General features: G+C 45.5%; 2 protein-coding genes across 8 annotated transcripts in view; one reads left to right on the forward strand and one right to left on the reverse strand.

Annotated features, from left to right (window-relative positions):
• Positions 1-374: 374 nt before the first annotated feature.
• TFIP11 (tuftelin interacting protein 11) lies at positions 375-20,574 on the forward strand. Of its 7 annotated transcripts, none has more exons than XM_025398239.1 (16): positions 375-489; positions 708-784; positions 1,577-1,774; positions 2,180-2,265; positions 2,597-2,814; positions 5,991-6,144; positions 6,461-6,617; positions 9,226-9,353; positions 10,965-11,117; positions 13,053-13,580; positions 13,710-13,816; positions 15,773-15,941; positions 16,343-16,586; positions 17,556-17,698; positions 18,188-18,353; positions 20,134-20,574. In XM_025398239.1, the coding sequence occupies exons 5-16, from the start codon at positions 2,606-2,608 to the stop codon at positions 20,487-20,489; spliced, it is 2,514 nt and encodes an 837-aa protein (XP_025254024.1). In that variant the 5' UTR covers positions 375-489; positions 708-784; positions 1,577-1,774; positions 2,180-2,265; positions 2,597-2,605; the 3' UTR covers positions 20,490-20,574. The 7 variants fall into 7 exon arrangements, with proteins under 7 accessions (XP_025254024.1, XP_025254025.1, XP_025254026.1 ...); XM_025398240.1 differs by having other exon boundaries at positions 1,698-1,774; XM_025398241.1 differs by having other exon boundaries at positions 1,740-1,774.
• The window catches only part of SRRD (SRR1 domain containing), an 11,972-nt gene continuing 1,916 nt past the window's right edge, over positions 17,839-27,894 (reverse strand). Inside the window, exons 2-7 of the mRNA XM_025398245.1 lie at positions 27,136-27,176; positions 24,580-24,839; positions 24,380-24,478; positions 22,650-22,804; positions 21,436-21,481; positions 17,839-21,041 (exon numbers count right to left, since the gene is read on the reverse strand). Of these exons, the coding sequence (XP_025254030.1) occupies positions 20,832-21,041; positions 21,436-21,481; positions 22,650-22,804; positions 24,380-24,478; positions 24,580-24,839; positions 27,136-27,176 (811 nt within the window). The 3' untranslated portion in view covers positions 17,839-20,831. The remainder of the gene's footprint in view (positions 21,042-21,435; positions 21,482-22,649; positions 22,805-24,379; positions 24,479-24,579; positions 24,840-27,135; positions 27,177-27,894) is intronic.

The following is a 27,894-nucleotide window of genomic DNA, read 5'->3' on the forward strand; positions in this document are numbered from 1 at the left end:
AGGAGTCACAGTCTTGACCTTCATTATTCCCATTTGAATGTTGTGTCCCAGGCCCCTTATTGTCTCACAGTATTTACCACAACTACCCTATGGGCTAATTCTACATCTCTTATTTTACAGATTTACACTCTCAGAGTGGCAAAGTCTCCTTAGGCCAAGGTGGCTCAGCGGATTCCACATCAGTCATCACAGGCTGAGCGTCGGACTACAAAGCAGGCGCGGCAGCGAGGCCGACTCCGCGGGAAAACCACTCCCCAGCCATTCTGGACCTTGCAAATCCACCCCTCCTCTCTAAGATCCCAGCCGGCCGCTCTACAGCCATAACCGCCGTAGCGTTCCACGCTGCCGCGGCAGCCAGTAGGACATCCGCTGTCGACTAACGTCATTTCCGGCGCGCCAGCCACGCTGCATCCGGGTTCTGGCGTAGGAGCGGCGGTCTTCTCGCGCGGATTGTGAAGCTGAGTTTTGGTACGCTGGACCCTCGGAGAGGTGAGCAAGGCTGGCTACGAGGGGACTCAGCGCCAGTGGGAGTAGGGGCGAAGGTTCGGGGAAGGCGAGCTGCGGTCCAAGCCGTTGGGGTGTGGGGAGGGGAATCCATTTCGTAGACAGCTCTGCCGAGGCACGGAGAGGGGCGGTGCTGCTTGGGGTCTACTGGGATTTAGGGCTTGGGTTCAGTTAAGAACCTGAGCCTCCTTCGCCAAACCTAGACAGCAAGAGAGAGACAAGCCCGAGGCCTGACTTCTAGCTCTCCTGAGTTTGAGCCCTATGAGCAGTGGAACCTAAGGTAAGTGACTAACTTCTCTGAATCTCCTTTTTCTTGTCTGAAGCATGAAAACTAACGGTACCTACTTTGCAGAAGTGTCTTGATGCGGACAGTTGATAATCGGTCTCAAGCGACCAGCATGTACCTAGCATCTACTGATGAGGGCTTCATAACTTGTGACTACTCACTCAGGGCTTATTACCACGTACTATGCCCGCGGAGGCAGTGGTATTATTTAACCTTATGTATTTGAGAGTCCCCACCTTTTCTGAAAACCCTTCTGTCCTAAACACTCCTGCAAGAGATTGGGACCAGCTGCATCCAAACAGTGCACCAGTGAGTAGAAGAGGGCAGAGATAACGTTTTGCCAGAGGTGACCAGAGTTGGACACTGCCTGTGGAAGTAGTGAACTCTGTGTGCCTTAAGGCCGCTTTCAGCAAGACAAGAATCGCAATTGCTCTCACCTGTTGAATGTATTATTGTGTAGTGCACCATGCTTGGCGCTTCGCGTGCATTTAATTCTCATACACTGAGTATCTGATAGAGTTGAATTTGAACTCAGGCTTCGATTTTAGCGTGCCAGATTTTAGAATCACTTTGCTAAGTTTACTCCCTAGTGCCATAATAGTAATGATGATTGTGATGGTTAATACTGAGTGTCAACTTGATTGGGTTAAAGGATAGGAAGTATTGATCCTGGGTGTGACTATGTGGGTGTGACTATGTGGGTGTTGCCAAAGGAGATTAACATTTGAGTCCGTGGGTGGGGAAAGGCAGACCCACCCTCAATCTGTGTGGGCATAATCTAATCAGCTGCCAGCACGGCAGGAATATAAGCAGGCAGAAAAATGTGAAAGGAGAGACTGGCCTAGCTTCCCAACCTACATCTCTCTCCGTGCTGGATGCTTCCTGCCTTCCAACATTGGACTCCAAGTTCTTCAGCTTTGAAACTTGACTGGCTCTTCTTGCTCCTCAGCCTGCAGACAGCCTATTGTGGCACCTTACGATAGTGTGAGTTAATACTTAATAAGCTCCCCTTTATATATATATGTCTATTCCATTAGTTTTCTTCCTCTAGAAAACCCTAATACAATGATTAACCTAATCATGGGACTAAAGTAGAAGCTGTCATTTCTTGAGCACTTATTTTGAACTCATTGAATTTGCCTTATAAGCATTCTCTAAGGTTGGTATAGTAGTTTATCCCAATTTAAGAAATACAGCTGAATCTGCTCACCCAGCTACCATGAGGTAGATTCTCTATATCAATCCCTGGCCATCTGACTATTAAAATAGTGTTCATAATTACTACAGTCTTTCAGCTCATCAGAAGAAATTCATGTGAGGAAAACTGAAAATGTTGTTTCATCAAGTAATGTATTTCAAAAAGCATGTTCTAAAAAAAATCACTCCTAGGACCACCAAGGATCCAGATATAATTCTTTCCTCAGTAATAGAAAAAAGAATCTGGGATCTAAGAAGATAGCCACTCATTTTCTAAGGCAATAGTGTACAAAATAACCTATTTAGTTATTTTTGTGTGGTTTGTGTATGTGTGAATATGTGTGATATTTATGATATTGGCTAGGACAAGGAAATATATACTTTTAAAGAATCATAGACGGTTGGGACTAGTATTTTGTTCACCTGTTTTAGTACTGATTGTTTTCTAAAAGTAGGTTTTTAATATTTTCTTTATTGAATAGTAATGCCAATTTTAATGGACTTTGAATTCAGAGAAAGTTCTGAAGGCAGCAAGGAATCCTCACAAGGAATCCTCCTACTGCTGCCCCCAGAACTTATGGCCTGTGCCCTTTTTGTCTCTTTCTTTAGTGACTGGCCATGTCATTGTCCCACTTGTACCGGGATGGGGAAGGCCGCATTGATGATGATGATGACGAGCGGGAGAACTTTGAGATCACTGACTGGGATCTCCAGAATGAGTTCAACCCCAACCGACAGCGCCACTGGCAGACCAAGGAAGAAGCCACCTACGGGGTGTGGGCAGAGCGAGACTCGGATGATGAGAGGCCCAGCTTTGGAGGCAAACGGTACTGCCTGGCATGGGGGCTGCTTCACCTTGCTTTAGGGAAGAGGGGGAAGATGGGCAGGGAGTGGAGGAGATACCCTGATAAGTATACTTGTCTCCTGGCCTTGTTGAGACTGTTAGCTGTGACATCATCTCTAGAGGTCTGGTTTCCTCTTTAGGCTAGAGTGCTGCTCTTTCACTTTTTTATTTATTTTATTTTATTCTAATTATTTATTTATTTATTTATTTAATTTATTTGAGACACTGTTTCACTCTGTTGCCCAGGCTGGAGTGCAGTGACATAATCTTGGCTCGCTGCAACCTCCACCTTCCGGATTCAAGTGATTCTCATGCCTCAGCCTCCCGAGTAGCTGGAATTATTGGCACACGCAACCACCTCCAGCTAATTTTTGTATTATTAGTAGAGACGGGGTTTTGCCTTGTTAGCCAGGCTGGTCTTGAACTGCTGACCTCAAGTGACCCACCCGCCTCAGCCTCCCAAAGTGCTGGGATTACAGGCGTGAGCCACCATGCCTGGCCTCACTGATTTAATTATCAGTGTTTATTGAGTGATTACTATGTATTAGGCCTGTGCTGTAGACCCATTCTTGCCTTCCTGGAGCCCAGACTCTAGAAGATGGAAATAGGCATTTGAAACTTGTAACTGTGATACAGGACACAAGGGACATGAGGACATGAGGGAGAACACATTTTAGGGCATTTCACCTATTCTGAAAGGCCAAGGAAGATTTCTATGGAGAAAATTGACGCTTAAGCAAGCTGATATGACTGACAGTAGAAGGCAACTAGGGTGGTAGAAGAGGTCTTAATATGCAAAGGCCTTTGATGGGAAGCATCATGGTATCCACAAGGCTATGAAAGGCTTGGGGGCTGGAGCAGAGAGGGGGAAGGGTAGCATAGTGTGTGTGATAGAGAGGGTGTGATGTGGGGCTGGGTTATGTTTTGAGAAGACCCTTTTGCTGGTGTGCTCAATAGGCATGGAGCCACAGTGGAAGACTGAGGAGGCCAAGCCAGTGGTCCCTGCGCAGGTAGTGGAGTAGTGGAGGTACTGGTCTAGGATAGTGGTGGGTGATGTGGATTCAGGCGGCGTGTCTCCTCCCCAGCACAAGGTTATATGTGCCCTGGCTGAACCTCACTCGACCAGGGTGTGCCAGGTTGGGGTTTTTTTCCTCCGATGAATGGCCCCACCTGTGGCCTCTAGGCTCCATCCTATTGAGAGTGTGCCTTTTTCTTTTTCTTTTTCTTTTTTTTTTTTTGAGATGGAGTCTCGCTCTTTCGCCAGGCTGGTGTACAGTGGTGCGATCTCGGCTCACTGCAACCTCCGCCTTCTGGGTTCAAGCGATTCTCCTGCCTCAGCCTCCTGAGTAGCTGGGACTACAGGCGCCCGCCATCACGCCCAGCTAATTTTTGTATTTTTAGGAGAGACGGGGTTTCACCATGTTGGCCAGGATGGTCTTGATCTCTTGACTTCATGATCCACCTGCCTCAGCCTCCGAAAGTGCTGGGATTACAGGCATGAGCCACCACACCCAGCTGAGAATGTGCCTTTTTCAAAGGAGGCTGGGGGAGAAAGAGTATAGAGATTAGTTCAAACTTCTCATCCACAAGGGTGTCTGAAAGTGGATGACAAATAGATCAGGGATCAAAAATTGCATAATCATAATAATAGCAGCTAACATCTCTTGGCTGCTTACTTGTTCTGGCTATTTCACAAGCCTGGATTAATTTTCCTTATGAGAAAGGTACCATTATTATTCCTATTTTACAGATTAAGTGACTAAGGCTAATGGTCATACAGCTAGGCAGAGGCTAAGCTAGAATTGGAACCTGGACCTATCTGACTCTAGAGTTGGGGATCTGAATCACTAAGTTATGTTACATTTTTAGGAATAAAGTCCCTAAATTCTGTTGTTGCCATGAGGATGTTGAATTACTAGGTTGGTCATTTTACAAGGCATCACTTTATTTGCTGTATTCCCAGGTTGTTTTTTTTTTTTCTTCAAAACACAGTCTCTGTCACCCAAGCTGGAGTGTACAGTGGCATGACCTCAGCTCACTGCAACCTTTGTGTCCTGGGTTCAAGTGTTTCTCATGCCTCAGCCTCCCGAGTAGCTTGGGATTACAGGCGTGCGCCACCACACCCAGCTAATTTTTTGTATTTTTATTAGAGATGGGATTTTGCCATGTTGGCCAGGCCGGTCTTGAACTCCTGGCCTCAAGCCTCCCAAACTGCTGAGATTCCAGGTGTGAGCCACTGTACCCAGCTCCAGGGTTTTTTGTTGTAATTTTTTCTTTTTTAAACCACACAGTACAAATATATCAATTTTATTTTATACAAAAAGGACCTGAGGTTAATGGCTTAATGTAAATGCTTGAAGCAGTCAGAGTTTAAATCAATATATTTCATTTTACAGAGTTAATTTCTTATTTCTTAAGGGACTTTAGTGTAATTTTCTTTTTTTCTTTTCTTTTGAGACACGGTCTTACTCTTTTGCCCAGGCTGGGGCACAGTGACATGATTATAGCTCACTGCAGCTTCAGCTTCCTGGGCTCAAGCAATCCTCCCATCTCAGCTTCCCATGTAGTTGGGACCAAAGGCTTGCACAACCATGCCTGGCTAATTTTTATTTATTTTTTTATAGAGACAAAGTCTTAGTATGTTGCCCTGGCTGGAAATTTTCACATTCAATAAATTTAATGGATAGGAGCTTTTTCTGAGTTTGATTAATATAATTGTTATATGCTTTACGTTCGTATAATTTTTCAGTGGGTTTTATTTATTTATGATTATCCATCAAAATTTCTCTCTGCTCCTGTTGGATTTTTGTACTTGCAATAGTTTTCAAAACAAATGCTTTTTATGATAAATTAATTTTTTAAAATGTAGGAAAACTGTATTATCACATCATATTTTGGATTTATAATCAACCCTACATTGATGTGATAACTCCCCAGCTGTAGAGGAATATGTCAGATAAAATGTTAAATGGGACTACAGGAAGCCAAATCTGGGGTCCTTTAGATATTTTGACACATTAAAAAATGTGTTACTTTTTTAAAAAACCTTCCATGAAGTTCATTCTAAGGAGTTTTCAAGCACGTAGTTTCTGCAAAGGGATTGCTGCAGAGAGAAGAGTTATTTACCAACCCCGTGGGGCTTTGTTTCTGTGCCTGCAGGGCCCGTGACTACTCTGCGCCAGTCAACTTCATCAGTGCAGGACTCAAGAAAGGGGCAGCGGAGGAGGCAGAGTTGGAAGATTCTGATGATGAAGAGAGACCTGTTAAGCAGGACGACTTTCCTAAGGATTTTGGACCAAGGAAGTTAAAAACGGTAGAGTCTTTATTGCAGGATTGTGACTCCAGTAATATCCTTCAAATGTCATTGTGGCCCAAGCATTTTCTAGCCAGGGAGAGACTTATCTGGAATGCATTTTGTGAGTATCTCCTTTTGGTGGCAGGCTTCTGTGAGTTGTGAAGTGCGTAGTGTAGTCTCTTCCTTCCTGACACGTATCACACACATTTTTGGTTCTTGTGACCCTTTTCATAGTGCTGTGTAACTTAGACCATTTTCCTGTTGGCCAGGCTTTCTTAGATTTTTCTTCTTTTTGTTTTTCCATTAACTAAGCCTTGATTTTTCTTCTTTGCAGGGTGGCAATTTTAAGCCCAGCCAGAAAGGTTTTGCAGGAGGAACCAAATCTTTCATGGACTTTGGCAGCTGGGAAAGACACACAAAAGGAATTGGACAGAAGCTTCTTCAGAAGATGGGCTACGTCCCTGGACGGGGCCTCGGGAAGAATGCACAAGGTATTGCACTTTTGTCGTCTTGCGTGATGGAGGGCAGGCAGAGGGAAGGAGAGGGGCATTGGGAGAGGAGGTTTGCTTTTCCCTTTTAAAAGCACTTTCTCTCTCTAGCCTGGTTTGCCAGCACAAGACATTTGCACTCCTACGCTACCTTGCTTTATCAAAGCTCAAGTTAAATAAGTAATTGTTTCAACAAGAAGAAAAGGGTTAGGGTGTAAAATAGGCTGCAAACAGGTTGGAGACAGGCTTTTTTCCTGGTCCTGACCAGCTACTCAGGAGGCTGAGGCAGGAGAATCGCTTGAACCCAGGAGGTGGGGGTTGCGGTGAGCCGAGATCACACCACTGCACTCCAGCCTGGGCAATAGAGTGAGACTCAATCTCTAAATAAATAAATAAATAAATAAATAGAATAAATAAAGACAAAAATGAATTAGTTGCTAATATTTAAAAAACAGACAGTTTCACCTAAAATTCTAGATTTTGCCTGGCAGTAGTTAGTTGAGGCAAGTGAGAGCTGCTCCTGGGACGATGGACATGGTCTTCTCTTGGAGGCAGTCTCCACGGCCCCCTGTTGTCTTCCACCCCAACCCACAGGAACTTTTCTTGGTCCCGAAGTCATTTGAGTTTGCCATCCCTACTCACAAGGGTTGTAGTTTTGCAGAAACGGTTATTTGTCCTTCAGGAATATCAGTAAAACATTGTGTGTAGCTTTTTTAATAATTAGAGCCATATGGCTGTAAAATTGGCTGAGCAAATCCTTCATTGGTTACTTCCATCTTCGTCTAGTAGCCCAATCTCCTCCTGTCTTCTCATGGCCAGCCTCACTGAGACACAGCCCCTGTCACACTCTTATCTTCTTGAGACCAAAGCCTCTCAAACCAAACAGTTGTATTCTTCCTACAGGAACATTTCCCCTTCTTCTTGAGCTATTTCCTATGCATGATTGCCAAGTAGATATAATCAAATGTGTCCTCCATATTCAAATTTGAGTCTCTAAATAATAATAATATTATTTTTTGAGACACAGTTTCACTCTTGTCGCTCAGACTGGAGTTCTATGGCACGATCGTGACTCACCTGCAACCGCCGCCTCCTGGTTCAAGCGATTTTCCTGCCTCAGCCTCCCGAGTAGCAGGGATTACAGGCAGCTGCCATCACACCCAGCTAATTTTTGTATTTTTGGTAGAGACGGGGTTTTACCATGTTGGCCAGGCTGGTCTCGAACTCCTGACCTCAAGTGATCCACCCTCCTTGGCCTCCCAAAGTGCTGGGATTATAGGTGTGAGCCACTGCGCCCGGCCTCTAAATAATTATTAAAGTGAAATCCAGGTTATGTGTTGAAAACATTAGGTACATGAAAAATACATGAACTTAAGCAAGGATACGCTGAATGAGAATGAGGGGACAGCTTTTTTCCTTTTTTTGATACAAGGTCTCACTCTGTTACCTAGGGTGGAGTGCAGTGGCATGGCATGATCATAGCCTACTGCAGTCTCAACCTCCTGGGCTCAAGCCTGCCGAGTAGCTGGGACCACAGGCACACTCTGCTATGCCTGGCTAATTTTTTCTTTTTTTGTAGATGGGGTCTTACTATGTTGCCCAGGCTGGTTCAAGACCTTGGCCTCCCAAAGTGCTAGGATTACAAGCATGAGCCACCATGCCTGGCCCAGGGATAGCTCTTTTTTTTTTTTTTTTGAGACAGAGTCTCGCGCTGTGTCACCCAGGCTGGAGTGCAGTGGCGCGATCTCGGCTCACTGCAAGCTCCGCCTCCCAGGTTCAGGCCATTCTCCTGCCTCAGCCTCCGAGTAGCTGGGACTACAGGCGCCCGCCACCACGCCCGGCTAGTTTTTTGTATTTTTAGTAGAGACGGGGTTTCACCATGTTAGCCAGGATGGTCTCGATCTCCTGACCTCGTGATCCGCCCGTCTCGGCCTCCCAAAGTGCTGGGATTACAGGCTTGAGCCACCGCGCCCGGCCAGGGATAGCTCTTATTTGAGACTTCAACTGTACTAAATGGAAGGGAGGCAGGGATGGAAAATTTGGAGGGGGGGTAACATCTTCATTGAAATGTTGTGGTCCTATTCGTAAACACTTTTATGAGAAAAGCAACATTTATTTCTAGGATTTAAACTTGTTATAAAAAAGTTAAACATAGGAGATAGGAACTCCTAAGTAAAATACATGAGGAGTCTTATATTAAATTATAGCTTCACTTCAGTCAGAGTCAATATAGTATCTGAATTATTGCATTTTCCCTAATAGAGGCTTCCAAAGAAGTGAAGTGTAGAATTTAGTATGCTGGAGTTCTTGGTTATAAATGTAGTGTTCTGTTTTCTTCTTGTCCACTGAAACAATCCTAGTAGAAATGGAAATCTATTTGGGATATAAATAAACCAGTCAGCAGACTGTTCTGTGGTAGCATAAATGCTCATAAGTTTCAAATCACAAGGGACAAGAGTAGTGTTCTGAGGGCAGAGAATAGCTCTCCTTGAGTAGCGTGTTATTTTGTGGAAGGAGCAAGAAACTCATTTCACTGAGTGGCTGATTCACATACATGAATTGCTGTGATCATAAGACTCTCTTTTTTTAATCTTTTGCCGAAATTCCTCAGGTATCATTAACCCAATCGAAGCCAAGCAGAGAAAGGGAAAAGGTGCTGTGGGGGCTTATGGATCCGAGCGCACCACGCAGTCAATGCAAGACTTCCCTGTGGTTGACTCAGAGGAAGAAGCTGAAGAGGTAACTGGAAGTCAGGAGACATGGGTGGGTGGTGTCCTGTCCATTTCTAATGGCTGTTCATTTATCCCTTCATTCTGTTAGTCCTCAGATGTTTATTGTACACGTACCATATGCCAGGTGCTGGGCTGAAGGCTAGGTGCACCATGATGAGAGGGCGCAGGGTGGACAGAGAGTAAACAAGCAGCTATGGTGTGGAAGTGGCAGTTGAAATGGCAGAAGGTGCTAGGACCTGCCTAGACAGAAAATAAGGTTGGGGGTTGGGAGGTGGTGTTGACCTACTTTTATAAATAGGCTGGTCAGGGAAACCTTTGAGGAAAGGAAACATTTCAGTTGAGACTTGGCAGAAGGGTGAGCTGAGAAGCCTGAGGACACTGAGAGGCTCTGAGCTTGCCGGTTAAGAAACCATAAAGGAAGCCGTTGTGGTGGGAGGGTGGTACACAAAGCAGAGGGGAAGGAAGTGCATTCAGAGGGGTGGGCGGGCCACAAGATGGGCCTTGACAGCCATTTTTAGGTGCTTGGGTTTCATCCCAAGTGCAGCAGGGAGCCATCTGCTGGCAGCTGTATGTCCCTTTTCCCCAGTGATAGAAGGGGCCAGCTCTGTTGATTGAAGTATTACTCTTTTCCCATTTGAATTTATGGGGGAAAGCAGGATGCTGCAAAGAAACACATTACTCTTCTTGTCACTGACCTTTTGATGACACAGTCATTTGATAATGTGGGATTGACCACTCTGAGTCAGGGGTTCTCAGACTTAGAAGCCTACAGGTGCCAGGCACACCACAGAAGCAAGTAAGATAAGCCAGGTGCTAGACAATAAAGAGTGGTGGGGACTGTGGCACAGAGGTGAGGCCTTAGCCTGTCTAGAAGGTAAATCTTTATTCAGCTCTAGGTGATTGTTGCTTATGAGGATGTGGGCTTAGTATTGCCTGATCCTCTGATTTTCCCAAAGTAGCCAGATGTGTAGATACTTCTAGAGAAAAAAATGACAAGTCTTAACCAGTATGAGAAAAACATAATGACAACTCCAAAACCAACTTCTGTGGGCTGGATTCTACTACCATCACGCTCAGAAAGTTTACAAATTTGCGTTGGGCCGCATTCAAAGCCGTCCTGGGCTGCGGGTTGGACAAGCTAGCGGTAGCTCCTCCTGTAGCTACGGCAGGTACATTTTGCAGACCCTGATTATAAGAGATACCTTTGCTTTGAGAGTTAGGACCTGCTTATTTATCTTCATTTTAAAGTGAGAAACAAGATTTTGTGTACTTAAAAAATCCTTTACATTGCATTTCTAAGTTTTACATGAGGTACATTTAAACTATTATAGTGCCTGCCCATAGTAGATGCTCAATACATGTTGTTTCCTTTATTTTTGTTTCTCCCTCCCGTCTGGTGCACCTGCCTTCTGAACCTCATTATTTGTAAGAGGGTAAATGGGGTCAAGGAGTTATCATTAGATAGTTTTGGTGTCATGCAGGTGCATCCTTTCCTCCCTTCATATAGAACCTGGAAATAAATCTAAGACAGTGAATGGTGACATCTGTTAATGGTCTTAGCTGTCTCACCTGTTGTAAAAAGTGGTTTGCTGCATCTGACTGTATCCTTCTGGTTCAGGAGTTTCAGAAGGAGCTGAGCCAGTGGAGGAAAGACCCAAGTGGAAGCAAGAAGAAGCCCAAATACTCTTACAAGACCGTGGAAGAGTTGAAGGCCAAGGGCAGGATTAGCAAGAAGCTCACTGCTCCCCAGAAGGAGCTTTCTCAAGTCAAGGTATGGGGGCCTTTGGACACCTGGTACAGGAGCCACACCCCAGAATTAATCACTGAACATGGTCTAGGGTTTTTTGGATCTTCTAGCTAGGCTTTTTTTTTTTCTTGTACCTTGCTTTTCTCACTTATTTTATGGGAGTGTAATGAATACTATTAATATCATGTTCCTATTCATTACACTCCCATATTTAGTAATAGTTACCAAGTTCCTTCTCTGCCAGGCACTCTTCACGGCACTACACTGGTAAACCAAATGATGTTCCTGTGTTTCTGGAGCTTACATCACTGAATTCAGTAACATTCTTCTTATTAAAAACTCACCGTGAAGATTTATAATGAGTGCAGAATTCCAGAGGGTGGCTGTACTATATTGCTTGATCCTACCTCCGTTGTTAGGCATTTAGCTTTCATCTGGTTTAGTTTGGATTTTTGACTGGTTAGTTTGTATATAAAACTGTCTTTGTTTGAGACATTTTTTTAAGGATAGAGATGTACATGTGCAATCACCATGTTAAATACAAAAGTACTTAAGGCATTCAAATACTCAGAAGGTTGTATTAACTCTGTCTGACCAGGAGGGCAGGAGAGAGTTCCCAGGGGTCCTTAGTCAGCATTGAGTATTTTCTTTTTTTAAGATACATTAAATTTTCACTCACTGTTACGTGCATATAGTGTATTACGTTTTCCATTACTTTTCCAAGTAGTCAAAGAACAATGGTGACAGTTGCCTGTTGTCATTTGCTGTAGGATATATAGTGTGTCATAGACCTCAAAGCCTTTAGTGGGGTTTTCAAACGTGTGCTGTTATATTATCTGGACGACCTGATAAGAAATACGGGCGTCTAGGTGCCTCCCAGGAATTTTGAGTCTAAGCTGAACCTCAAGACTCTTTTTTTTTTTCTCCTCCAGTGATTCTAATGCTGGTGGTTCATGGATCACACACTTACTTAAAAAGTGGTGATGAATCATTCTGTTTCAGAAGTGCAGTCCATATTCACATTTCCTGTTTTCCTAAAATATTGGAATTAGCTCATTGCCTAGGTTGCCTTTGTTCAATTAGCCTTTTGTATGTTTTATTTTGTTTTAAAATTAAAAGCCTGGGCGCGGTGGCTCACACCTGTAATCCCAGCACTTTGGGAGGCCGAGGCGGGTGGATCAGGAGGTCAGGAGATCGAGACCTTCCTGGCTAACATGGTGAAACCCCGTCTCTACTAAAAATACAAAAAATTAGCCAGGCGTGGTGGCGGGCGCCTGTAGTCCCAGCTATTCGGGAGGCTGAGGCAGGAGAAGCATGAACCCGGGAGGCGGAGCTTGCAGTGAGCTGAGATTGTGCCACTGTACTCCAGCCTGGGCACCAGAGCAAGACTGCATCTCAAAAAATAAAAAAGTTTAAAAAATTAAATTAAAAAAACAACTGTTATTATAATAGCAGTGTGTAGTACATTTTAGAAAGTTAGGAAATAGGGAGAAATATAGGAAATATTTTCCATCCTTCCAAGATTACCAAATGTTAACATCTTGTTATACATCCTAGATCTTTTTCTATGCTTATGTGCATTTTTTAAATCAAAATGTGATATTCTGATTGTGTTACCTTCTTTGATCAGTACAGCTTCTACCTTTCCATTAAAATAAATTTTCACATCTACTAATACTCAGTCCCTATTTAAATTTCATGTTTCCCTAAAAAGTCTTCTCCATCTGGCTTGCTCAAAGTGATCCAACCTAGAACTGCTTGCTGCATCTGATTTTGTCCCTGGAGTCTCCTTTAGGCTAGGACAGTGCGGATCCCACTTTACAACACTGCCCTTCTCCAGCTCTGTTGAATAATGTGGTTTCTACACACTTCCCTGTCAATGGGGCCTTCCCCTGGGCTTAGCTGTGTGTTTAACAGTGCCGCAGTGGTGTTAACCTTCGTCCCTCTACGTTTTCCAAGGTCATAGACATGACAGGCCGGGAGCAAAAGGTCTACTACAGCTACAGTCAGATCAGCCACAAGCACAACGTTCCCGATGATGGGCTGCCGCTGCAGTCCCAACAGCTGCCACAGTCTGGCAAGGAGGCCAAGGCCCCGGGCTTTGCGTTGCCCGAGCTGGAGCACAACCTGCAGCTGCTCATTGACCTCACGGAGCAGGAGATCATCCAGAATGACCGGCAGCTACAGTATGAGCGGGACATGGTGGTCAACCTCTTCCACGAGCTGGAGAAGATGACCGAGGTCCTGGACCATGAGGAGCGGGTCATCTCCAACCTCAGCAAGGTCCTGGAGATGGTGGAGGAGTGCGAGCGGCGGATGCAGCCCGACTGCAGCAACCCCCTCACCCTGGACGAGTGTGCCCGCATCTTCGAAACCCTGCAGGACAAGTACTATGAGGAGTACAGGATGTCCGACCGTGTGGACCTCGCCGTGGCCATCGTTTATCCACTCATGAAGGAGTACTTCAAGGAGTGGGATCCCCTCAAAGTGAGTTGTTGGGAAAATCAACCTATCCCTGCCTCTTGGTTGGTCTTACCCTTGCTTGATGAGTTGGTCCAGTGGGCAGGGAGGGCTGGAGAGCCTGCTGCCCCTCAGCTGTTCTGCCTTTCTCCTCAGGACTGCACTTACGGCACCGAGATAATCTCCAAGTGGAAAAGCCTCCTGGAGAATGACCAGCTCTTGTCTCATGGCGGACAGGACCTCTCGGCAGATGCCTTTCACAGGTACCAAAGGGCAGGGCTCTGCGCTCCAGCTCCTTTCTCCTGGGGGGTTGGGAAGGACTGCTGAAGGTGGGGGAAGGCAGCAGTGCTAGCCTTGATTCTCTGCTCATGCTGACACCGCTTTAGGAATTTAAATTCATTTGGCCATGAATTTATTTTATTTTTTATTTTATTTTTTTGAAATGTTTTATTTCCACAGGGTTTTGGGGAACAAGTAGTATTTGGTTACATGAGTAAGTTCTTTGGTGGTGATTCGTGAGATTTTGGTGTACCCATCTCCTGAGCAGTATACATTGAACCCAATTTGTAGTCTTTTTTTTGTGAGACGGAGTTTTACTCTTTCGCCACGCTAGAGTGCAGTGGCGTGATCTCAGCTCACTGCAACCTCCAGCTGCCTAGTTCAAGCAATTCTGCCTCAGCCTCCCGAGTAGCTGGGATCACAGGCACGCACCACCACACCCAGCTAATGTTTGTATTTTTAGTAGAGACAGGGTTTCACCATGTTGGCCAGGATGATCTCCATCCCCTGATCTCGTGATCCACCCGCCTTGGCCTCCCAAAGTGCTGGGATTACAGGCGTGAGCCACCGTGCCTGGCTTAATTTGTAGTCTTTTATCCCTCACCCCGTTCACCCTTTCCCCAAGTCCCCAGAGTCCATTGTGTCATTCTTACGCCTTTGCATCCTCATAGCTTAGCTTCCGCTTATGAGTGAAAACATAAGATGTTTGGTTTTCCATTCTTGAGTTACTTCACTTAGAATAGTAGTCTCCAATTCCAACCAGGTTGCTGCGAATGCCATTAATTCATTCCTTTTTATGGCTGAGTCATATTCCATTATATATATATGTAGCAGTTTCTTTATCCACTTGTTGATTGGTGGGCATTTGGGTTGGTTCCACATTTTTGCAGTTGTGAACTGTGCTACTGTAAACTTGTGTGAGCAAATATCTTTTTCATATAATGACTTGTGTTTTTTGAGATGAAGTCTCGCTTTGTCGCCAGGCTGGAGTACGGTGGCGTGATCTTGGCTCACTGCAACTTCTGCCTCCCGGGTTCAAGCAATTGTCCTGCCTCAGCCTCCCAAGTAGCTGGGACTACGGGCATGCACCACCATGCCCAGCTAACTTTTGTATTTTTAGTAGAGACGGGGTTTCATCATGATGGCCAGGATAGTCTCAATCTGTTGACCTCATGATCCGCCTGCCTTGGCCTCCCAAAGTGCTGGATTTACAGGCGTGAGCCACCGCGCCCAGCCATGACTTCTTTTCTTCTGGGTAGATACCCAGTAGTGGGATTGCTGGATCAAATGGTGGTTGTACTTTTAGTTCTCTAAGGAATCTCCACACTGTTTTCCATAGTGGTTGTACAATTACATTTGGCCATGAATTCAGCTGACACTTGTCAAATGTCTGTTGAATATCATGCTTGTGCTAGGTGCTGGGCTTACCCTAGTACAGCAGACAGCCTCTGTCTATAGTACAGCAGAAAAGGCAGATGGGAAATAAGGTAGTGAACAAATAAAGGCAGGATGCACACCAGGTACAGCGATAGAAAACTGCAGGAGCGACCTCCTTGGAATGGGGGTTAGGACAGAGGTCTTAGAGGAGGTGACACTGAAACTGTGATCAGAGGGTGAGAGATGTCAGCTCATGAATAGAAGCCTATAGGTGGGAAAGCACTTGATACCTAGGAAGAGACCCTTGTGACCCTAAAGCAGCTCTGCCAGGTGGGCGGGCACTGTCTACGAGACCAAGGCCTCAGTTCGAGAGGAGAGTCACGAGAACAAGGAAGAAGCAGGCTCAGGTCTGGCCAGCATGGTGACTGGCCTGATGGTTTCCTCTGATTGGATTTCCATGCTGTTGCATTTTTATTTCTGATTCTAGAGAGGTGGGCGGTGGTGGTGTTCTTTGAAACCAATCAGTGTAATTAACCAGCCTGTCCTCTGCCTTTCTCCCATAGGTTGATATGGGAAGTCTGGATGCCTTTTGTTCGAAATATTGTCACTCAGTGGCAGCCAAGGAACTGTGACCCGATGGTGGACTTTTTGGATAGTTGGGTGCACATCATTCCTGTGTGGATCTTAGATAACATACTGGACCAACTCATCTTCCCCAAGCTGCAAAAGGAGGTGGGGTGAGAGTCACAGGAACAGCTGTCATCACTAACCACAGGGACTTGTTCAGTCTACGTCTTCATTATCTCAGTGCTGTTAAAACGCCTGGAATTAACAGAATTTGTCAACACAACTGTTGACCTAGAGTGTTAATTCCAGCCTTTTTCTCAGCACTTTTCCCCCCAAGCCACCCTCAGGAGGGAATTCATTTTCTTGATTTCTTCACTAAAATTAGAATTATGCTATTTCTGAGATGTAATCAAATGAATGGGCATATTTGTTTGGCGATGTACAAAGGACCATGGGCCTTGGAGAGCATGGGGCCTCCTCCAGGGGCAGCTCTTGCCTTTAACCACGTGGGTGTTATGTGACTGCCCAACAGGCGACATGAACTGTTTCTTCTCCCCACGTTGCAGGTGGAAAACTGGAACCCGCTCACAGACACTGTTCCCATCCACTCTTGGATCCACCCATGGTTGCCCCTTATGCAGGCACGGCTGGAGCCGCTCTATTCCCCCATCCGTAGCAAGCTGTCCAGTGCCCTGCAGAAGTGGCACCCCAGCGACTCCTCTGCCAAGCTCATCCTCCAGCCCTGGAAGGATGTCTTCACTCCTGGCTCCTGGGAAGCATTCATGGTCAAAAACATAGTGCCCAAGCTGGGTAAGGATATGGGGAAAATGCAGTCCAAGCCCAGCAGCTTTGGTGCCCTGGTTTCTGTGGTCAGTGGTGATTTAAACCATAGCCTTTGTATTCATGAAAGTGCTTAGTACACAATATTCCTTGCTGTTCAGAGGCTGAACATAAATGTAACTTGGGTCCTTTCCGCTGTTTATTTACAACAGCGACTAATAGTTGACAGTAACAACATTGGACTCTGTGCCTTGTGGTTTTCCTGATTGGCTTTGGCTTCTGGTAACAGGACAGCCATTGGAGTTCTGAAATTTTTGTGGTATTTTATTCTAAATTATTAGGGAGTTATTTCTGGGTTAGCAAAAAAAAAAAATTGAAATAAAAATATATATATATATATATATATATTTAAGAATTGCTATGTCAGGAGCTTAAATTTGACCTTTAAAAGCAGATTAAAGCCTGAGCAACATGTTGAAACCCCATCTCTACCAAAAATACAAAAACTAGCCAGGTGTGGTGGCATGTGCGTGTGGTCCCAGCTACTCGGGAGGCTGAGGCGGGAGGATGGCTTGAACCTGGGAGGCAGAGGTTGCAGTGAGCTGAGATCTGCCGTTGCACTCCAGCCTGGGCAACGGTGAGACCGTCTCCAAAAAAAAAAAAAAAAAAAAAAAACCCCGCCAGAAGCTGTGATTCACGCCTGTAATCCCAGCACTTTGGGAGGCTGAGGTGGCAGATCACCTGAGATCAGGAGTTTGAGACCAGCCTGGGCAACATGGCAAAACCCTGTCTCTAATAAAAACACAAAAATTAGCCGGCCATGGTGGTGCACACCTGTACTCCCAGCTACTTAGGAGGCTGAGGCACAAGAGTCACTTGAACCCAGGAGGTGGAGGTTGTTGTGAGCTGAGATGAAAATGGACATTGTCTTTGCTCTTTGTGCTTCTGTGGCTTTGCCGGTACTAAAGCTGTGCCTTACAGACTGGGTTTCTCTTCCAGGGATGTGTCTTGGTGAGCTAGTCATTAACCCCCACCAGCAGCACATGGATGCGTTCTATTGGGTGATCGACTGGGAAGGGATGATCTCTGTCTCTAGTCTGGTGGGACTTCTTGAAAAGCACTTCTTCCCCAAGTGGCTTCAGGTACACTGTTTTGCTTGGCTTTCTGGGGGAGGGAACTGGGTGAGGATTAAGTTAATTTTCTGCCAAGGCCTGACTGTAGGTACAATTCCATAATAAAAATGAATTACATGGTAGGGTAGGAATGAGTTAGGTCATCTTAATAGTGGGCACCATTTATTGGACATTTGCTACGTATCAGAAGCTGTTCCAAGCACTTTATTTGCTTTATCTCAGCTCCTCGCAGCAACCCTATGGGGTAGGGGCTATGGTATCCCTGTCGTGTAGACATGGAAGCGGAGCTCAGAGAGTTTACACGCAAGGGGACTTTAGCTACCAGGCTGACTCCAAAATCCATATTCATAAGTCCTAGACTGTTTAGCTACTATAAATCCCTGTAAAGTGGTGTCACTAGCCTGCAGGACCAGGATCAAAACAAAACAAATGGCCCCTTCAGAAATCTTGCCTTCGTTTGTTGCCACCATGGATGCAAGTAATTTTTCTTTTTGGCAGGTGCTGTGCTCTTGGCTCAGTAACAGCCCAAATTATGAGGAGATCACCAAGTGGTACCTGGGTTGGAAGTCTATGTTCTCAGACCAAGTGCTGGCACATCCATCTGTCAAGGACAAATTTAACGAGGCACTTGATATCATGAACCGGGCGGTGTCCTCCAATGTTGGTAAGTGAGGATTCCCATTTTGGATGTCCTGGCCCTGAGTTTCAGATTTTACACATGTAAATGACACAGAATCAGAGTTTTGTGGTTCCTGTAGGCAGCCTAAACCTTAGGTCGCACTTTTGCCCATAGCAACAGACTCTCACCCTGCTGATTGGGGTACATGGTCAGCTGGCACCCACTGCCCAGGTCTACCATGACTGAGAGGGGCATCTTCCCTAAGGAGACTGACTTAAGCTGGATTTAGATGTCAGTCTAACCCCAGGCCCCGCCCTCTTAACCACTGTGCTGTGTGGCCTTTTAAGGCTCATTCAGCCCTGAACCCGCTGCTCAGGTCACACATCTTACAGTGTGGAGTTGGGTACACGGTCTTACACTTGGTGATTGCTTAGCCTTCATCAGCCCCATTTGACCTGTTAAACAGTAAGATCTACTTCATAGGCTAAAAGGGGAATTGAGTTCATGCTTGTTTGCAGCCTTCAATAGGTGGTGTCTGTGTTGTCAAAAACCGGCAGTTCACTCTTCATGTACTATATCTATTCCCAAGTTCTAGGCAAGTCATTCTGCCTAGATCATAAGTAAATGAAAGTATGTTTATGTTTCTACATTTGGGAGCCTATTTCAACCAGTCCTGTGCTCCAGTGTTGCTCATTAGCTGATTCACAGCATTGAAATGGGATCATCTAGTCTGTTTCACAGATAAGCCCAGTGAGGCTAAGAGCCTGTTCAAGGTCACATAGTTAAAGGGTGGCAGTTAGAACTAGAATTTCTATTTCCTGAGTCTTTAATTCTTGTTATTTAATAGTTAGCCTAGGCCAGGCGCCGTGGCTCATGCCTCTAATCCCAACACTATGGGAGGCCGAGGCGGGTCAATCACGAGGTCAGGAGTTCGAGACCAGCCTGAACAACATGGTGAAACCCCATCTGTACTAAAAATGCAGAAATTAGCCGGGCGTGGTGGCACATGCCTGTAACACCAGCTACTCAGGAGGCTGAGGCAGAAGAATCACTTGAACCTGGGAGGCGGAGGTTGTAGTGAGTGGTGGAGATCAAAAGCACTGCATTCCAGCCTAGGCGACAAGAGAGAGACTCGGTCTCAAAAACAAAAAAAAAAAAAAAAGAAAAAAAAAAAATAGCCTATTCTGTGAAAACAGAGATTAAGTAATAAGGCAAATATACTTCTCTGCTTCCGTAATTATCAAGTTCTTTCTAAAAACTCTTCCTTAGCTACCCCTGGCCTCATGTTTCCAAAACTCTTCCCTGTATATACTCCTCAGTGAGCACTTAGCATTTATGGTCTTGTATTATCCTTAAACACCAATTTCAGCTCCTCAAATATACGTGAACTCCTTTCAGGATGTGGGGCCTGTGTGGGTAGGTTAAAAATAAAGCCAGTGTGGGCCTATATTTTCAAGGTACTAAAAGCTGCCTCTTTGGTGGTATGAAGTGGAAACTCTACAGGGCAAGGTGGAAACAGGAGAGTGGCTGAGGACTCTGCTGTTTCCAGCTCTGAAAGAAGAAATCCCTTGCAGATACTTCATTTTTAAATGTTGAATATTTAATAATCTTTGGTTACTAGATACTAGCCAGAAACCTTCTGAACAGTTTTTATGTGATACTGGCCAGTTGTCTAAACTTCCTCCAAAGTTGTATCTTTGAGGCAGAACTGCCCTTCAGTGAGTCACAAGCACTCTGGCACACCCAGACCTGGGCCAAGTCAGCGTCAACTTCCATACACCTGGAAACACCTCTCCTCACTGCCCTGTCCTCCTGTATCTCTCAGGTGCCTACATGCAGCCAGGAGCGCGGGAGAACATTGCCTATCTCACTCACACGGAGCGGAGGAAGGACTTCCAGTATGAGGCCATGCAGGAGAGGCGGGAGGCTGAGAACATGGCCCAGAGGGGCATTGGCGTGGCCGCCAGCTCTGTGCCCATGAACTTTAAGGACCTCATTGAGACCAAGGCTGAGGAGCACAACATTGTCTTCATGCCTGTCATTGGGAAGCGACACGAAGGGAAGCAGCTCTACACCTTTGGCCGCATTGTGATCTACATCGACCGGGGAGTGGTCTTTGTCCAGGGCGAGAAGACATGGGTGCCCACCTCACTGCAGAGCCTGATTGACATGGCCAAGTGAACTGTGGCAGGCCCAGAGCCAGCCAGAGACTTGCCCCTGAGAGGGATGTGTTGTGAATAAACGGTATTTTAGATCACCTTCAAAAGTGTAACTTCTTTACTCGGGAGCTACTCCACATTGGGCCAGGTCACGAGGGAAGGATGTAAAGCGGGACAATGCCACTTAGCAGTGCAGGAATCTTTATACCAAGTCCTCATGGGGGGTATCGTCCTCAAAACAAGACAGCCAAGTTGATGTTCTTTCCTGGCAAAGGAGTTCTCTGTAGTTCCTCCATGGCAGCCTTCCCTTTAGTCTCCGGTGGCAGCTTCTACCTCAGCCAACACTGAGTACCTCACAGTGAGTTCAGTCAGTAGCGGAAGGATCTTCTGTCTTGTTCCTGATGATTTCAAGGTCCTCACAGTCCTGATAATCTGGTTCTTCCTGAAACTCCCAAATATCTGTGGAGAGCTGTTCTAGCTTTTGCACGGGGAACCAGTGAACAGAGGTATCATTAAATATGTCCATGTATTGTGAAGTCTGAGGAAACTCAAGCTCCTCCAGTCCTTTTAAAATCTGAGCAGAAAAATTCAAGTGTGAAAACTTTAGCTAGTCACAGTAATCCCCACTCTTCTGGGAGAAATTTCCATTTTACTTGTCATCCCCACTTTCCTTTTTAAAAAAATAACAAATAGGATATTTCAATTTAAATGCCTTTGCGCAATGAATTGGGCGCCCCAAGGAGAGTGGGTATCATGGACTGTGATACTGAGAATAAAAATAAAGGAAATAAGGAAAAAACTAAGAGACGCATTAAAGAGTCATAGCTTTCTGGAACACAGACCCATGGAGAGAGCTGACAGTACACTAGCGCCACTTAGCCCCTGAGTTTCCTCCTACACCTGTAAAGATAGAATTCTTCACAGTTTCACACCCTTTTCCATCCCAGCCCCTTTATTCAGATAGATACCTTTGCAATGTAGGGATAATTTTTCTGCAGAATCCTTGCCAACAACCTAGAAATTAAAAAACAAAAACAAAAACCATGATTAGGAGGTATGAGGATCGTTTCATTCAACTTAAGACACAGAAGGGCAAGATGATTGAAGTATAGGAAGAATTAGGAAAAAACTCGAGATGTGGAGTAAATCAGTTAAATAGTTGAAAATGCGGGCCAGGCGCGGGTAATCCCAGCACTTCAGGAGACTGAGGCGGGGCGGATCATTTGGGGTCAGGAGTTCAAGACCAGCCTGGTCAACATGGTAAAACCCCATCTCTACTAAAAATATAATAATTAGCCGGGTGTCCTGGTGCACATTTGTAATCCCAGCTACTCATTAGGCTGAGGCAGGAGAATCACTTGAACCCAGGAGACGGAGGTTGCAGTGAGCTGAGATCACACCACTGTACTCCAGCCTGGGGGACAGAGTAAGACTCCATCTCAAAAGAAAAAAAAAAAAAAAAAAAAAAAAAAAAAGCAAATACTCCAGTAATTGTGCCCATTTCATCAAGAGAAATGAGTGAGCAGACTCCTAAGCACTGTGAAACAGAATGAGGATGTGGAGCTGTAGGCAGAGGAATCAAATAGCTTTTCCCTGTTTTTAAAACCATTTCTGTGTATCACAATGGAAGGGTGGAATTCGTGGCAAAAAGACTCCTTAACTTGCTTCATAGCTTGAATCAGGGTTTTTTTTTTTGTTTTTTTGTTTTTTTTTTGAGACGGAGTCTCGCTCTGTTGCCCAGGCTGGAGCACAGTGGCCGGATCTCAGCTCACTGCAAGCTCCACCTCCCGGGTTCACGCCATTCTCCTGCCTCAGCCTCCCGAGTAGCTGGGACTACAGACGCCCGCCACCTCACCTGGCTAGTTTTTTTTTTTTTTTTTTTTTTTTTTTGTATTTTTTAGTAGAGACGGGGTTTCACTGTGTTAGCCAGGATGGTCTTGATCTCCTGACCTCGTGATCCACCCGTCCCGGCCTCCCAAAGTGCTGGGATTACAGGCGTGAGCCATCGCGCCCGGCCGAATCAGGGTTTGACATCTCCTGTATTTAAGCCTTCATCCCATTCCCTATGGAAAAGCATTTCCCCAGTATGGAATCATCAAGGAAACGTTTTCTGTGTATAGGTCAATCTGAGGTATGGGCTTCACCTCAGGGCCTGACAGAATCTCAGCATTCTCAGACTTACCTCTCCTCAAGTCCTTTGAAACTGTTCCCAATGATGACCATCTTAGAAAGGGCATCTATTGACCAGTTACTCCATAAAAGATTGTTGTACAAGGCCGTCCCACAATGGAGCATGTAAAAGATGGTAGGCTCCCCGCGAATACTCCGTTTCCCTTCCTGGGGATACGATATTCACAGGTATAAACATGCTCACAACCTATTATTTACAGTAAGGTGAGGGAGAGGTAAGGATGGGGTTAATCATGAGACAAACTAAAGGATCAAATGGAAAAAAGCTCATTTTGTGGAACAGTTACACTCGTATATGAAATCTATACAGTTACAGAACTAGAGTCAGGAAATCATGATGTCCCGAAAGAACTCACGTTTACTTAACAAATGTGTGTCTCATGAACACAGTCTCATGAACACTAACAGAGGGGCTTCCTGGGTCTATGACGGCAAGGACAGGAGGGATAGTGATGTTACTTACCCCATGTATTTCCCCCATGTTCGGTAATCCACGCTTCCCGTGTCACTTCCTGCAGATCTATATAACTAAGTCCTCTTCCAATGTCCCTGAGGCACAATCACCCCTCCTGAGAACCACTACTCTATGGCCAAATTCTAGCAGGGAACATAAGGGCCTTTGACCCTTGCCCACCTCTGGCCTGCCTCTCCTCTTCTTGCAGCTTCGCTTGTGTTAATAACAAACTGGCAGTGGTTTCCTGAACAGCCAGCACTGCACAGCTACCTGCAATCCTGGTTCTGTCCCATTAGCAAACTCCTGGTAGACCTTCGAAGCCCAGCTCAGACCCAGGAATCCTTCCTCCATCCCTCCAAACACCTCTCTTGTCTCAGCTCCTAGTACAAGGTTCTGCCTCACTATTTCACTCCTCATTCACTTGTTTACAGGTCACATGCCCTGATGTGACCACGGGCTCCCTGAACACTGGGACAGGCTCCCATTTTTTTTTGGTCTCCCCAAAGCTCCCTGCCTAGCACAGAGCAGGCACCCAGAAAGATGATCTGAACTGAGTGACAGTGTTTTAGGACCTTGCCAATATCAGGGAATGACTCTTCTCTCAACTGAGCCAAATTTTCACATAAGCAATAAGATGGCAGTTTCAGGACACACACAGGAATCAAATGATTCTAATCCCCAACACAATATAAAACCGAAATCGGAAGGATTTGCTCATACTGGCTTTGGCCCTGTGCTTGAGAGATGCATTTCTTTATTCCACAGGTCTCAGAAATGTCAAATCCCAGCTATTTGGGGGCGTGCAAATATGAGCAGAGAATTAATCCACAACTCACAGCCAGGTGCTATAGGTTTGACTGGGTTATAGCATCAAAGATGAACGCTGCAACCCCTTTAATTACCTCCCTGGGACAGGGTAAAATCCAACCAGAAAGACGTCGCTTGAGGCACCTAGATTTTTATTTTTCAATAGCAACAGCAAATACCAAGTTAGCATAATTTCCAGACAAATAATTCTCACAAAAGTGGTTCAGACCTAACGTGTTCTGGTTCATGCCATCTGTGTAATTTTTTTCTGATGGGCACAACACAAGCCAAAATGGAGGTAACTGATTGGCTGGTTACATCGTTCAGGCACTACAAAAGTGAGCAGGCAGTAAGAGAGGAATGGCTGCCACTGCAAAGAATGCTAGTGTTCACAGGCAGAGCCGGGGGTGAGTCTGGTCAGGATTTTTATACTCCTGTCTGCTCCCCTTTAAACCACTTACCTCATTCTCACTGAGAACAGTCACACCAAGGGTGTTCAGTACTTCAATTTCAAGTTGGCTAAACAGAGGGTCATACACCCAACAGTGACTTCTGGGAATCTAGAAGGGAAGAATGAGTTGTTTACTTCAACCCAAACATCTGTGTGCACCCATGTATAAGACCAGAGGAGGAGGAGATGAAAATGAATCCAAAAATGTACCTGGCACTTTTCCAACAAAAGCAGCAAAAACGTTAGCTGGTTTCTAGCTATGATGCAGGTGGCAAAGTTCCCAATGCCGTAACACACACACTTCAAATGGCACGTTCCTGTGACCAGGGTCTCTCTTGGGATAGAATCAGGGGCCACATCTGACTCATCTGGCAATGAGTCAAGATGCAGGTTTCCAAAGATGTCAGAAAGAGACCCCACAGGGGCCTTCAGCTGTTCCAGATGTTTTGTGAGACATCTATTGATGGTTTCTGAAAGAGCAGGCCCCCAAATGCAGTTAGAGGGCATGCTCTGACCCTGTGAACCAAATCATCTGCAAAAGAAGTTCACAGATTTGGGGAAAAAGAGATCAGGGCAGTAAAAGGTTTCAATTCTTCAGAGAGAGAAGCTGCCGGTCTCATTCCCAAACATGCCTGGACATATAGTCACAGTCACCAACTGACAGGCTGTCCTGGCCCCTGGACTCCCATGGTCCAAAACCCAAGAGCATGTTGCAAGCAGAAATTGGGTTTCACTCAAGGGCAGTTTCCATCTAAAACTATAATGTGAACTCATTCTAATTTAACAAGAGGCTCCTAGTAAATGTAGACTATGCTCTGAAATGCGTACTTTTAAAGTTGTAACAGACCAGGTGCGATGGCTCATGCCTGTAATCCTACCACTTTGGGAGGCCGAGGTGGGTGGATCGCCTGACGTCAGGAATTGAAAGAGCAGCCCGGCCAACATGGTAAAACCCCGTCTCTACTAAAAATACAAAAAATTAGTCGGGCGTACTGGCGCATGCCTGTAGTCCCAGCTACTTGGGAGGCTGAGGCAGAAGAATCGCTTGAACCAGGGAGGTGGAGATTGCAGTGAGCCAAGATCACACGGCTGCATTCCAGCCTGGGCAACAGAGGAAGACTCCATCTCAAAAAAATAAAGTTATACTCTGTTTAAGTCTTCTCATGTAGAGGTAGGTTCTCTTGTCTCTCCTTTTATTGTACTGGTACTGAATTTAGCAAAACAAAAAAAAGCCATGCATTCCAACAATAAGATACCAATTTTTCACTTAAGAAACCAGCAAAGGGTCGGGCATAGTGGCTCACACCTATAATCCCAGCACCTTGGGAGGCTGAGGTGGGCAGATCACTTGAGATCAGGAGTTCAAGACCAGTCTGGCCAATATGGTGAAACCCCATCTCTACAAAAATATAAAAATTAGCCAGGGGTAGTGGCGCATACCTGTAGTCCCAGTTACTCAGGAGGCTGAGGCAGGAGGATTGTCTGAACCCAGGAGGTGGAGATTGCAGTGAGCTGAGATTACACTCCTGCTCTCCAGCCTGGGTGACACAGTGAGACTCTGTCTCAAAAGAAAAAAAAAAAGCAAGCAAGCAAGCAGCAAAGATATCTTTAAATAAGACCCCAGGCCAGGAAAAACTGGCTCTTCAGGTCAGTTTTGATAAAAGAATTGGTGAAAACTTTTTGGATAACCTGACAATAGATATCAAGTTGGTCACCGCCTTTCATTTAATTCCACTTCTGGGAATATATCCTAAGAAGATCACCCTAAGTTTGGTAAAAGCTGTATGCATAAAATTGCTCATTGCAAAATTATGTATAATAGCTTTTTTTTTTTTTTTTTTGAGACGGAGTCTCGCTCTGTCGCCCAGGCTGGAGTGCAGTGGCGCAATCTCGGCTTACTGCAAGCTCCCCCTCCCTGGGTTCACACCATTCTCCTGCCTCAGCCTCCCGAGTAGTTGGGACTACAGGCGCCCACCACCACGCCTGGCTAATTTTTTGTATTTTTAGTAGAGACGGCGTTTCACCATGTTAGCCAGGATGGTCTCGATCTCCTGACCTCGTGATCCACCCGCCTCGGCCTCCCAAAGTGCTGGGATTACAGGCGTGAGCCACCGCGCCCGGCAAAATTATGTATAATAACTTAAAAAGGCTGGTTGTGGTGGCTCATGCCTATAATCCTGGTGCTTTGGGAAGCTATAGGTGGGAGGATCACTTGAGCTCAGGAGGTAGAGGCTGCAGTGAACTATGATTGCACCATTGTAGTCCAGCCTGGGTGAAGAGTAAGACCCTGTCCTAAAATAATAACTGAAAACCAAAGGAAGAAAACTCGATGTCCCACAATAAAAATGTTATCTATGGTTAGTCCACTCCATGCATAAATATTATGTGGCCACCCACACACTATGTTTAGGAAGAGATTATCACTGCATGAGGAAAAGGCTACGTTGTAATATCACAGAAAAGGAACAGGATAAATATAAATTTCAGCAATAATAATGACAATATTTATTGCCTTGTATACAGCAGGCAAGCATTTAACTAAACAGCTTCAATTCCCAAAACTACAGGATATACACATTATCCCCATTTCACAGATAAAGAAACTGAGGGTCAGAATTAAGTGCCAAAAGACACCCAGATAGAAGCGGCGGGGTGGGGGGAGTTAGAACCCAGCAAGTTATCCCTCTGTGAAGCAAAATGTCCTCAAATGAGGACAGATTCTCTTTTCTGCCCCATAATCCCTACCCTTGGCCAGGTCATACCCACCTAGTGCTGAACTCCAGAAATCAGAGATAAACAGGTCCTTCCTGTTGAGAAAAAAAAAATGGCACAGTCATGTCCCATCCATTTCAGGGCTGCCCCAACAGTAACTTTCCTGATCATGACCTGAATGCATAGAGAATGAGGTGCCCTGCAATGCAGGGCCCACCCTTACCAAGTGATAAGAGGGGGATATATGTTGAATATGTCCAGAGCCAGAGCACATACTGCTGGGGCTCAGAGACTGCAGGAGAGAGGATGCTGGAGGAGGTCCTTGATTCCCAGAGAGAGGTCTGGGTTTATTCTCGCTCTACAACAGAGCCTAGCACAGAATTGCAGCTCCATAAATGGTTGTTAAATGCTCAGAATTAGCCTTTCTGAGCTTTAGTTTCCTCATCTCTAAAATGGGGATAAAAATCATTCCCAACACAGAGGAGTTTAGAGGCATAAAATGGGTTAACATTGCCCGGCGCGGTGGCTCACGCCTGTAATCCCAGCACTTTGGGAGGCCGAGGCGGGCGGATCACAAGGTCAGGAGATCGAGACCACGGTGAAACCCCGTCTCTATTAAAAAAATATATATACAAAAAATTAGCCGGGCGTGGTGGCGGGCGCCTGTAGTCCCAGCTACTTAGGAGGCTGAGGCAGGAGAATGGCTTGAACCCGGGAGGCGGAGCTTGCAGTGAGCCGAGATCGCGCCACTGCACTCCAGCCTAGGTGACAGAGCAAGACTCTGTCTCAAAAAAAAAAAAAAAAAAAAAAAAA

This window comes from Theropithecus gelada, chromosome 10 (assembly GCF_003255815.1).
Source record: "Theropithecus gelada isolate Dixy chromosome 10, Tgel_1.0, whole genome shotgun sequence".
NCBI lineage: Eukaryota > Metazoa > Chordata > Mammalia > Primates > Cercopithecidae > Theropithecus > Theropithecus gelada.

What these genes read in the sequence shown, in the direction of transcription:
- TFIP11 (XM_025398239.1), top strand. Translation starts at nt 2,606, where the DNA reads ATGTCATTGTCCCACTTGTACCGGGATGGGGAAGGCCGCATTGATGAT. An exon ending in TCTTCCCCAAGTGGCTTCAG is followed by an intron (nt 17,699 to 18,187) that starts GTACACTGTTTT and finishes TCTTTTTGGCAG; the next exon opens with GTGCTGTGCTCTTGGCTCAG. An exon ending in GGCGGTGTCCTCCAATGTTG is followed by an intron (nt 18,354 to 20,133) that starts GTAAGTGAGGAT and finishes TGTATCTCTCAG; the next exon opens with GTGCCTACATGCAGCCAGGA.